General features: G+C 37.0%; 1 protein-coding gene across 4 annotated transcripts in view; it reads right to left on the minus strand.

Annotated features, from left to right (window-relative positions):
* The window catches only part of MSH3 (mutS homolog 3), a 50141-nt gene that overhangs the window by 36141 nt on the left and 674 nt on the right, over positions 1-13326 (minus strand). For 3 of the 4 annotated variants that reach the window (XM_032212585.1, XM_032212587.1, XM_032212586.1), the window contains exons 2-7: positions 11099-11219; positions 10191-10390; positions 7468-7671; positions 5362-5478; positions 1327-1444; positions 601-743 (exon numbers count right to left, since the gene is read on the minus strand). In XM_032212585.1, the coding sequence (XP_032068476.1) occupies positions 601-743; positions 1327-1444; positions 5362-5478; positions 7468-7671; positions 10191-10390; positions 11099-11219 (903 nt within the window). The remainder of the gene's footprint in view (positions 1-600; positions 744-1326; positions 1445-5361; positions 5479-7467; positions 7672-10190; positions 10391-11098; positions 11220-13326) is intronic. The other variant, XM_032212588.1, reaches the window with a different exon arrangement.

The raw sequence follows: 13326 nt of genomic DNA on the forward strand, positions 1-13326 counted from the left end.
ATAGTTCCACTTTTTCTTCCCACTATCAGCCTCCCCAAAACTATTTCAAAAATATTGGGCAAAGGGATCGGTTTGAAGCATAGGTGAGAAGAATTGACAAAATAACCCTAAGCTTTTATCCATCCTCTATATAACCAACCCATTCCTGAAGGTACTCTGACCCTTAAAGTTCTTGTGGAGCCAACAGAAAAGCAACAGCTGAGAAAGTCCCCTTCATGGCTGGTGCTGCACTTTAAAACAAATTACAGTGGTACTTCATTAATTGGTTCTGGGAAGTGCGATGAGTACCAAAAATGATAAGTACCAAACAGATTTTTACCATAAGGAATAATATACTGAGACACAAGGTAACCGACACCAATCAGTTCTAGCTAATGCATTGAGTACAAAACCAACAATGAGTACCAAACAAACAATGAGTACCAGGACAAAATGTTTGCATCAAAATGCATTGAGTACCAAATTTGATGAGTTTTGAAGCAGTTGAGTACCAAGATACCCACTGTATTGTATCTGTATTGAAGTACAGCTGGATACACTGTGAACAATTAACATTTATTTAGTTATAATTATAAATTAAAACTTTTTAGAAATGCTTACCACTACGCCTAAAACAATGTTGCCATTCTTATGGTTTAAATTTTCTTTATTTTCAGAGATGCAGAGAAGATAATTATCCCAGACATTAGAAGATATTTCCTCAGCCTCCATTGAATTATCTAATTTCAACAGAGGATCCAAATGTAGCAAAGTGTTAAAGGAAATTAATTCTATATGTACTTTTTACATAACCCAAATACAATATGACGGTCTGAAACTTTTACTTTTGTACAAGGTCATTTCATGAAGGTTTTATTCTCTACCTAGTCGGGATGGAAACCCTACATTATTAAAGAAAATGTGGGCGGGTTTCCCCCAATTTATTTTACAAACATCTAAATGTTGTTCCATGTGTCACTTTTTAAAAAGCGAAGAATCTCCAAATGATTTTTTTTTACTTTCATAGATTGTATTTCAAATTCCCCAAATCATTTTTCCCCTAGCCGTGTGACACTTTTTGAAGCAAATAGAATTAAAGTTAAAACTACACCACACTCATGTAATTAGTTTTGTACAATAATCTATACAATAAAATGCTATTTTAATACATAGAATACCACAACAGGATAACCATTATCCTTAATATGGGCAAGTTTGAAGCAAAACAGAAGAAGCAAGTGTAAATGTAATTGGAAGAATAAACAGGGTATATTTCAAACTAATGAATAAGAGACAGACAAAAATAAATGTCATCAAAATAATTTAACATAAATAATAAAAGGATATCTTCTCCTAGAAATGTAGCTTTGGTATATAGTGAAGTTAATTTTCGGGTAAAAAGAGAGCTTTTGTTCTCTCCAACAGCCTTCAAAGCAGCAGTTTCCATTTGTTTTACGACTCCTACCTGCAAGAGAAGCAGAGAACATGAAGCACTGGAAAATGTTAAATAAAAATAAATATATCAAATATTGAATTATTTTAACTCAATTATTTTGACTTAATTGTTAAACCTCCACCCTTGCTGGTCCCAAGCCCGAATGGGAAAGGAAGATGTTTGAGTGTTGGGCTAGTAACCTATCCCTGTAAAAATTATACCCGCTACAGAAACAGCAAGAAAGATCTCAAGAAAATTTAGTCAACCAAGTAAGAGTTCTGTTTCGAGCCATATGGTTTATATGACAACACTGGAACAACTTGGGGACCATAATCTGCAGATAATATTGTCCTACTTGAAGAAGTTGAGCTGAAATTACAATGAGTGACGACTGACTTAGATGAAGCAGCAACCAAAATTGGCCTCAGGTTAAGTGCCAAGAAATCAAAGGTCATGTATCCACTGCATAGATATACAATGATTCACAGCAACTTGAGGAAGTAGAAATTGGGGTAGAATATCAGTCAAAATGGAGATGCAGAGATGGACATCAAGTGCTGCATTTAAAAAACAACAGATGTTTTCCAGAAATAAATAAAATCTTATCTTTATATCACTAAAACATAAACTCCATTTGCTTGCTTCTATAATGATCCCAACAGCCATTTATGCCAGCGAGAAGGCATAAGCAAGTATTAACAAGATACTTTATATCTTCCAACAAGGATGTCTTTGCCAAATCCTAAAGATTCACTGTTTTGACCATGTTATTAATGAAGAAGTATTCCAAAAGAGTTTCTCCCGCAAACTACATAACATTGTCACATGCAGAAGATACAATTTGCAGGTCATATTTTCTGCATGGAGACCAATCAAATTCCCAAGATGGCAAAGAGATGGACACCCCAGATCCCCAGATCAAGAGGATGCTCCAAAAATAAATGGCAAAGAACATTCATAGAAGACTTAAAGACTCTAAACATCAGCTGGGAAGATGCTGAAGTAGTCACCAAAGACTGAAAATGCTAGAGATCCTTTGCTGCCCGATATCCTACATACCGTGTTTCCCCGAAAATATGACATGTCCTAAAATAAGGCCAGGCAAAAATGTAAGCTCCCCCAAAAATAAGCCCCCTGGACAACCTCCCCCCTCCAACCAGGCAGAGTGCCGCTCACCAACCTAGCGGTATCCCAAAAGCACCAAGCTGGAGGAAAGGCGTGGGGGGGGGCAAACACTCGCATTGCTTGGCACCTTCGGGATACCGCTAGGTCAGTGGATGGCATTGTGCCCAGCTGGAGAGGCGGGTTGCCAGGCGGCTGCTCTCTTGCGAGCGGGGTGCCGAAGAGCCGGGCACAGCCTCAGGGTCAAACAGCTGTGTTATACTGTGACAAGCAGCTGCCCGGAAACCCCCCTTTCCAGCCGGGTACAGACTTGCGTTGCTTGGCACCTTTGGGATACCGCTAGGTCAGTGAATGGCACTGTGCCCAGCTGGAGAGGCGGGTTGCCGGGCAGCTGCTCTCTTGCGAACGGGCTGTCAAATAGCCAAGCAGAGCTTCAGGGTCGAACGGCTGTATCGCGCTGTCGCAGCAGCGCAACACAGCAGCCATGAGATGACCACACTCACGAGCAGCCACCTGGCAACCCCGCTTTTTAGCTGGGCACAGCGCCATTCACTGACCTAGGGCCAAGCTTTGTGTGCGCCTGTTCGCCACCTTTCAAACTGGTGGAAATCATATCAATTAAATTTTTCCTCTGGGAAACAGCAAGAAACACTGATATATAGTCATTTGTACCACATTTTATAACATATGATCAATAAGTAGACTCCACTCCTTGGAAATATATCTTGACTATCATAACATTGTGATCTGACTTAGTAACCAACCTCTGATCATGACATTACATTTAGGGCACACATCACATCACTAAATCATGGTTCATTTTAATCACACTATAATGATTGGAGTCACACAATGTGATTATATTCCCAATCTCCATCTACATTTATGTTAAATAAGTATATGGATCGCCATAGCCATGGTGCCATAAGGAAGGAAGGAAGGAAGGAAGGAAGGAAGGAAGGGAGGGAGGGAGGGAGGGAGGGAGGGAGGGAGGGAAGGAAGGAAGAAAATGCTGGTGTAATTAATGATTTTGGCATGCACACTTTTTTTGCGTATGCAAACCTGCTTTGTTAGGCTTGTACAGTAAAATGGGAACAGAGTTAAAATTCACTCCAGACTCTGTTCGTTGCTTTGCCTGCACAAGCCTAATTAGTTTTTAAGAAAACTATGATCTTCCCTAAGTTGCTTGTGATATCCTGGAGGGTAACAACTCTCAGTTAAGAAAGTTCCCATTACTAATCATTTTAAACAAGAAACAAAGAATTGCAGTTCAGTGACAGAGCATTTGTTTTGATTGTAGAAGTTCAAAACACCTGCCTAAAATCTTGAACAGTCTTCACCAAACAAAAGAAATAGTATACTAGGACAGATGGATCAATTATCCAATGATATAAAATAGCTTCCTGAGTTCTAAGCCAACGTTATAAATCATAAATGATACCAAATAGAGAGAAAAAGCACACAGGTAATATTGGAAGATTACATATAAATTCAGTGAGGATTAAATGCATGATTTGATTACCGTATTTTTCGGAGTGTAAGACGCACCTTTTTTCCTCAAAGAGGCTGAAATTCTGGGTGCGTCTTATACATCGAATACAGCAATTTTTTTTGCCTCCCGAAGCCCCTTCACAAAAATGGCCATGCATACCCTTATGGAGACTTTCAGAGAGCTCCTGGGGGCTAGGAAGGGCAGAAATGAGCAAAAAATGGGCCCTTTTTTGCCCCTGCCCCCAGCAGCATTCTATAAGCCTCCATAAGGCTATCCATGCAATTTTTTTGACAAAAACGGGCCCGTTTTTGCAAAAAACAGACCGTTTTTGCAAAAAAGACCGTTTTTGCTTGTTTTTGCCTCCCACAGGAGCATTCAGCAACCCCCTCCCCCCCAAGGCTATTCATGCCTTTTATTTGAAAAAAACGGGCCCGTTTTCACAAAAAACTGGCCATTTTTGGGAGGTTTGCAGAGTGCAAAAACTCCCCCCCCCCCTTTTTTTTGGAAAGCTCTTTAGAGTGATTGATGAGAATTACATTGATCAAGTGCTGTGCCAGCAGAAACAAGTCTTAGATCAGTGTTTCTCAACCTTGGCAACTTGAAATGTCTAGACTTCAACTCCCAGAATTCCCCAGCTGGGGAATTCTGGGAGTTGAAGTCTGGACATCTTCAAGTTGCCAAGGTTGAGAAACACTGTCTTAGATACTGCAAGTTGTCAGTGATTTCCTTCTCCAGCACATGGATAAATACATCTGGAAACATCTACCTACCTACCTACTGTCCCTCGCTCCCTACTGTATTTCTCTCTCTATCCCTCTATTTACCTACTCTCTCTTTCTCCCTACCTACTGTATGTCTCTCTCTCCCCCCCCTATCTGCCTACATACCTACCTTCTCTCTCTCCCTACCTATTGTATTTCTCTTTCTCTCTCTATTCCTCTACCTACTTATCTACCTACTCTCTCTCTCTTTCTCCCTATCTACTGTATTTCTCTCTCTCTCTTTCTCTAACTACTCTTTCTCTAACTACTCTTTCTCCCTATCCACCTACTGTATTTCTCTCTCTCTCTCTCTCTCTCTCCCTCTATCTACCTACCTACTTTTTTTTTAATTTGCCTCTTCAAAATCTTGGTGCGTCTTATACTCCAAAAAATATGGTACTTCAAAACCAAATTAGATAATAGTTTTGTCTTGGAATTATAATTACAAACTACTGTTCAAATTAGGAAGTAGAAACGGACACTTGCTTTGGAATATTTTATTTAAAAGCATTCAACTCTGAAAAACAAGCTAACATAAAACTAGAATTATATATGTAGCTTTGGAAACAAACCTTGTATCCCTTTGCTACAAGACGGTGAACATGAACAAATAGTCTGTGCGTTGGTATGCTGGCAGTCATAAAATTGTGATTTTTATTACAATATATATTCAACTCCTTGGCAGCAATCTATAAAATATAATTACAGATAATTAAAATTTTATTCTCGTAGAAATGTAGATACTACAAAATTCTTATGTGCACACAGGTACTCCTTGATTTACAACCACTATTAGCACTAAAACTTCACTAAGCAATATGGTTGATAAGAGAGTCACATTTGATTTTACGACCTTTTTTTGCCACTGTCATTAAGTGAATCTATCTTTCCCCATTGACTTTGCATATTGGAAGCTCCGTGGAAAATTCATAAATGGTATGTAATTCCAGGAAGCTACAACACACGTAAATATATACCGGTTGCCAAGCAGTGCCGCAATTTTGATCACAGAATAGAGAGATGCTGCAACTATTGTAAGTGCAGGGACCTGTCATAAGTCACATTTTCAGTACTACTATACCTTTGAACTGTGCTAAGGATATGATCATAAATCAAGGACTAATTATATAATAATTACTTAATAACATTTACTGAAATATATTGAATAATTTTAAAAATCTCAAAAGATTAAATAATACTTCAACCTTATTAATATACTAGCTGTACCCGGCCACGCATTGCTGTGGCCCAGTCTGGGCGTAGTGGGGCGGCAGGTGGGTGCTGCCATTGGTCAGGACTCAGGGCTGCTGGGCCGGGCGAGGCTGGTTGGGGGAGATGGTGCCGGGGCTGTCAGCCTCGTGGAAGTTGTTGAGCATCTCCTCGGAGGAGTTGCGCTCGGGCTCCCCAAAGTCGGTGGCCTGGGAGAGTGAGACGTCCAGAATGTCGGAGAAGTCCTTGGCATGCCGCCTCATGGGGCACCCAGGGGCCACCGCAGCCTCGCTGCACCTCAGGCTGACACCGCCGCCGCTGCCCCATCGGAACCAATTTGGCGAGGCCATAGCGGGCTGAGAAGCTCCGCCTCCGCCTCCTCTAGAACTCCGCTGGGCTGGCCCGGGGTAGGCTGGCTTAAGGGCGGGGAAAGGCAGCCGAGGGATGGCGCAGGTGGCACCCCGCCGCAGACAGCAAAGGCCCAGTGGGAGGGGAAGGGACAGAGGGGAGGCCAAAGGGCTTCGGCTCCCCTTGGCGGAAATGGTCGAAGCTCAACAGAGGAGGGGCGGAAAGGGGAAAGGATGCGGCCGCAGCCCAGCCACACATATAAAGGGACCATCGGGACAAAGCTGGAGAGTGGCCGAACTGTTCCAAATATACTATACTCACTAAATGAACGCTATGGTAAACGACACAGCTCAATTCCAATGCAATGTCACACGAAATAATTAAATCAAAATGAAAATAAAACAAAATCTATGAAAATTCAATATAACAATGCAATCGGAAACACTGAAATGGAATCATGAAATATTTAGTATATCGTGTGTTACTTTTATATCCACCAGATGGCACTGGTTTTCAAAAAAATCATGTTTTAACAGAAAATCATGTTTTTACCTGTCAACAGGTGTGAGATCTAAGTAATATATTTATATAAAAATATTCACGTATTTGAATGCAACATTGTGTCGAAATTTCAAAGCAATCGGTGAAGAACTTTTGGAGATTAGCGATTTTGAACAAACAACCATTACATCTTTATTTATATAGATTATAATTTTATATAATTCTGTCTAGGCATGCAGCAGCATAAAAGAGGAACTTGGGGGGGGGGGGAAATCATAATTTTGGCAATACTTACCTTGTATTTCAAGCAAAATTTAAAATTAAAACACACATACACATAAATTCATATCGAATACTTGGTAAAAAAAATCAGACTTGCAAATAAGTTGTTAAATAGATATGTAAGCACTATTTGGAGCCACTAAAAAGCATGCTGCTATTGCAGCTGTAACCTCTCTACCAAGATATAAACCAATGTCTGCTTACAGCTCTTGTATACTTGGATGTTTCTAAAGTATCATATGTTACCTTTTTGCAAATAAGCTTTTCAATCATTATGCACAATATTAGTAACAGCAACATATAACTATAACGCCATGCCATTCATAGAAGAGCCTTACCTCTGCATCATCTCCAAAAAATCTGTACTTATAACCACACTCTATAAACAGAATAGTATCCTTATACTGTTTTTTTAGTTCTAGGAACTGGAGCTCAAGAGGTGTATATACAATTTTGGTTGGTTTTTTAAAAGTTGTATCTGATGTATTTCGGGTATTTTCAGATCTCGTATTCGTGGTGAAAAAGTGGCAGATATCTCTTCCCTATATGTAAAATGAAAATATTAACAAGAAAATTTAGCAAAATTTAGCAAAAGTATCATTACTCAGGCAGGAGCATGAATTATTATAGAACTAAATTCCAGATCACCCTCCTTTCATTAGTGACAGAATGCCAAATCTAACTCAGGAAGTAAACAGAATTGGAAGCCCTCTCAAAGTAACACTGCAACAGTGTGGAAAAACCAAGAGGTGTTTACTTGGAAAGACAACTATAGCCAAAAATCTGGTGAGCAACTAGAAATGTTATCATAGCAGGCACGCTACAGAGCACAGAGTACACAAGCAATTTAGAGAAGCATTTGGACTGGAAAAACAGACACAACAGACAGTTAAATGTTTTGTTCCAAGATGGAACAGAGTGAGAATAAGGATGAAAAATCAAGTATCTGTGGAGTCCTTGATGCTCTCTGAGCCTGGCTATTTTTTTGCACACATTGGTCTGCCTTCTAACATAGATGGTGTTACTTAGTTGGGTAATGAAATCTGCAAAGAAAATCCAAATTCAGAGAACACCAAGGACCCCACAGTTCAACTCTTGAGTTACAAATATCCTCTTTTAAAGTCAATGAACTCAAATCATTATCAGGTACTACTATGATAGTAATTGTTTCCCCATTTTTATTATTACTTTTTCCTAAGGAACTAGGCTTTCTTTATAACAGTCCTGTTTAATGGATGCATTTTACTACCTTAATTATTTTAACCCAAATTGCAAATTTATAAAAATTCTGTAACGTTTTTTCTGATAATTTTCTAGCTTTGCTTGTATTGTTTTCTAATTATATCTTAACAATGTATGATGTATTTTAAAAGATCAAAACCTAAAATAAACAAATTTTAATGATAATTTAAAAGTTGCTCTAGTAAGAAAAATTGCAATAATTTTTCAATAATATATAGAATAATTTACTTAGATATCCTTGAAAAAAATCATTGATTTATTTAGCTATCCTATATGTACAATTCTCAGAATGTTTTGTCAAATTTAATATGGTTTATTTTTATAGGAATAGATTCCTTTGTATTAGAAAACACCAAGATCTGTTAAAATCATTACTTAAGCCCATTAGGATTAGCACAGCAATCTCATGGGAGATGGGTGCAAGAACACATGTCTCTTGCTTTTTATATAATCTATCAGCTATTCCCAATTAAAACAGAAAAGGAGAAAGAGGAAAATGAGTTTCCTAACCCTTTTCCCTATCAGAACATAGGTTTTTCTCCTATAAATTACTCTAAAAGGAAATTTTCCCATTCTAATTTTATTTAGCATAAATTAAGAATGTAAATTACTCTTTTTCAGGTAACAATTCTAAAGGAACTTTTGATCCAAAGCCATTTCTACCCTGGCAGAAGGAATATCCATCAGAAAACAATTGAGATTTGCCTTAGGATCACATATTAAATAAGGCAGACAATTAAGATCAACACATAAAAGTAAAATTTTCAAGGAGAATTCAACTCCTAGGAATTTCAGACATGTCAATGTAATTTTCCCATTCTAATTTTATTTAGCATAAATTAAGAATGTAAATTACTCTTTTTCAGGTAACAATTCTAAAGGAACTTTTGATCCAAAGCCATTTCTACCCTGGCAGAAGGAATATCCATCAGAAAACAATTGAGATTTGCCTTAGGATCACATATTAAATAAGGCAGACAATTAAGATCAACACATAAAAGTAAAATTTTCAAGGAGAATTCAACTCCTAGGAATTTCAGACATGTCAATGTAATTTTCCCATTCTAATTTTATTTAGCATAAATTAAGAATGTAAATTACTCTTTTTCAGGTAACAATTCTAAAGGAACTTTTGATCCAAAGCCATTTCTACCCTGGCAGAAGGAATATCCATCAGAAAACAATTGAGATTTGCCTTAGGATCACATATTAAATAAGGCAGACAATTAAGATCAACACATAAAAGTAAAATTTTCAAGGAGAATTCAACTCCTAGGAATTTCAGACATGTCAATGTAATTTTCTTAGCAGCAATATCCATTTTTCAGTCTATCACACAACCTTAGGATTTTATGGTTAGCTTTTCAAAAAAAAGCCAAGCTCAGCAAAGAGCTGCATCTATAACAATTACTTTATGCTTATTCATGCTATTTCACATGTTACCTGGCTACCAAACAGACACATATACAGAAATGTAGTCTATATATAATGTGTTTGTATATATGTACACACATAAAGTATACACATACTCATACGGATATACTGTAGTTAGTCTTTATTCACCAACTGACTTCCAGCACATTGCCATATCTACCCATACATAAAATCCTGATACAATTAACTGAACTACTTAACATGTACTTTCTTCATTATTGAATCTTACAGATAACTGCCATTGTCACTTATTCATTTGTAATGGAGAATATGATGATACAAGATTTAACAATAGTAAATTGCTATCTTAGCATCTTCAAAATTCAGTCAATGTTCACAATTAAATTGTAACAGCTAAATCAAAAAATAGCAAAGAACTGATTACCTTACTTATATCTGGGGGATGTAAAGTATCATTTGTTTCGCTGTTTCCAATCACAGAATGTGATTTCAAAGCTACTGATTCTTTTCCATGGAAATTTTCTGAAGAAACTCTATTTCTTGGAAGCTCCAAGCGGCTAAATGCTCTCAATTTCTCAAAGGTTTCTGAGCATATTTCAGAGCGCATACATTTGTTTGTTTCCCCTTCATTAGCAATATAAATAAAATGTTTTATCTAAAACATACTACATCCAAGGAATATTTTTCATCATTCTTCCATACACATTTCTTAACCAATAATTATGCTGATACCTATCCTGCTCAATAGCACATAGCTTTGGCTGTATTATATAACATCAGTCTTTAAGCTATATTGCTTCTCCCTTGACAACAGTGCAAAAACAGGGATTTTTAAAAATCTATAAACATCCTGTTTTATACACTAGTTATTTCTTGATCTTTTCATATCTATCCCGAAATCTGTTGCCAAAAATCATTCATATACTTTGCTCCTTTGAAAAGGTAATGCTGTCATTAATTTCCAAAAATCTCCTATTCTGTTCCTTTAGAAGAGTACACATTTATGACAGTCTAATATCTAAACCAAATAAAGTGGCAGAAAATATAGATTTACAAATATTAACAGTTTAAAATATTTACAAAATATGATTGAATATCAAACAACAGGGTTTCAACAGGTATGTTGAAACCTATTGTGGTTAAGTTTCAATTAGGTGATAGAGACTAATGTATATGACAGTGAACTTTGTAAATAACAAGATAAAAAGCCAAGGAAAGCTCCTTAATTCTATTTTGCTCCTAGATTTCTAGATAACCACAAAAGCCGCAGAATATTTCCCAATTTTTGTGATAAGTCCTGGACAGAAAGAAGTTACAGTATTTAGAACATACCTGTGTTCTGCGTATCCACTGAATTATTCTCTTCTTTTTCATACTGTAGGTACTTTAAGGATTTGTCAATATATTCTTTGTTCTTTACCAGTTTTTTCTTTTTCCCATCAGGTTCAATAATCTAAATAAAGAAGTTTTAATATGTTTGTGAAGTAATCTGTTTTGTATTCAATTAATAAAAGCCAAAAAAATCAAAACAACTGAGGCTTACTGAAGTTAATCATCCTTGCTTTTGATCTGTGATTACAACCATAAAGCTATTTACTTGTACTAATCCATAACTAGACTGACAAGCTTTTCTAGTTTCCAGAAAATTAAACCAGAAACCAAGATTGATAATTGATTTCAAATTTCTGATTTTTATCACTGAAGACTATCGGGGGTTGTTATCCAGATAGGATGACTTAATGAATTATGTTAATCAATGCCCATCTGGTACTTTTGGAATGATGTTGATATTTACGTTTTCTCTCATACATAAGGAAAACAAACTATTTGAATCAGCAGTCAACCATACTGAGAAAATGTACATTGTATTTCATTTTATACCTTTATTTATGAATGAATTTTATAACTTTTATAGCATTTTGAATGTGCAAAATAGCTCAATTTGTCACAATGATTTGAAATGTATTTACTTTAAACTAAGATCTTAATTCAATAATAACTGAACTTTTTCTTGCTTAAATATGAGACAGTACCAACTTTCTCCGTCTTATAAATACAAAAATGATCCTGAGATCAGATTCACCAAGTCAGGTTAAGATGAATCTGTATCTTCTGGAATAATACACTAGATTAGTGTTATATCAAAACAAGCATATACACTACCCCATGTAATTCATCAAATAGCCCAAATTGTTCACTCTTTCTTAGTACTCGATGAATTTTCTATAAGAACATACATATCTATTTGAATCAATTTCTTAGAAAAATGCACTAACTTAATGGCTGGAGAACATGTGTCCTCTCTTTCTGCTTTAACAAGCAATTCTCAGCATCACTCAACAGAGGCAGTTGCCTTGAGGGGCTGCTGGAATTGCCTAGCTATGCTTCACAAGCCAACTTAAGTACAGGGATAGTATAGCTCAGCTTCTAACTCTTAGCAAAATGGCAATAAGCAAAGATACTGAAATATGCCATTCCAGTACTTATCCGTTTTTTTGCAGCTCAGGTATGTTATGCCTGAGAGAGACTCTCAGGAGGCTGCTGACATGAAAGAGGAACCACAAGAACAGTGTACGTGGCCAGCTATTTTCCGAATGGAAGACAACATTTTCTCCTGACATGAATCTAGTGCAGGAGGGATTTGGGGATACAGGAAGTCCTCTACTTACAACAATTTGTTTAGTGATTGTTCAGAGTTACAATGGCACTGAAAAAAGTGATTTAAGACCATTTTTCACACTTATGACCGTTGTAGCATCCCCATGGTCACGTGATCTACATTCAGATGTTTGACAACTGACTCACATTTATGACGGTTGCAGTGTTCCGAGGTCATGTGATCCCCTTTTGCGACCTTCTGATGGGCAAAGTCAATGGGGAAACCAGATTCACTTAACAACCATGTGACTAATTTAACAATCGCAGTGATTCACTTAACAAATGTGGCAAGAAAAGTTGTAAGACGGGGCAAAACAACTTAACACTTAACAAATTTCTCACTTAACAATATTTTGAGCTCAATTGTGGTCATAAGTTTAGAACTACCTGTACTTTGAATGACTGAACAGAAGAGAGATTCCTGAATGTCCTAAGCCCACTGCTGCTGTGATGGGGAGGGAGGAAGCAAGCTGGGTGCTTATTCATTAATTCTGTTAGTACTATTTGGGACTCAGTGTGTAATGAAATTTCAGTATATTTCCACTGGTCTGACTCCATTCACCATCATAGCTGCAGCCAAAACAACTTTGTTGGGTGATCTTGAATTCTAATAGATACGTTTCACAGCATCAAAGAGTAGAATGCAAAGGTCCCAAACTTAATATATATAATTATTATTATTATTTATTGTCAGTGCACAACATATGTACAATGAGATTGGTTGAACTCCCTCAGTGTACACACACACCCCAACACAATACAACTCACAGTGAAGACCAAAAAAGAAAAGAAATGGGGGGGGGAGGAACTCCATAGCCAATAAATCATATTAACAAACACCCACAAACACTTTATATATTTAAAGGCATTTAACTTTTTGAAGAGAAAGCTTTCCAAGTAGG

Source organism: Thamnophis elegans, chromosome 3 (assembly GCF_009769535.1).
Source record: "Thamnophis elegans isolate rThaEle1 chromosome 3, rThaEle1.pri, whole genome shotgun sequence".
In the NCBI taxonomy this organism is placed as follows: Eukaryota; Metazoa; Chordata; class Lepidosauria; order Squamata; family Colubridae; genus Thamnophis; species Thamnophis elegans.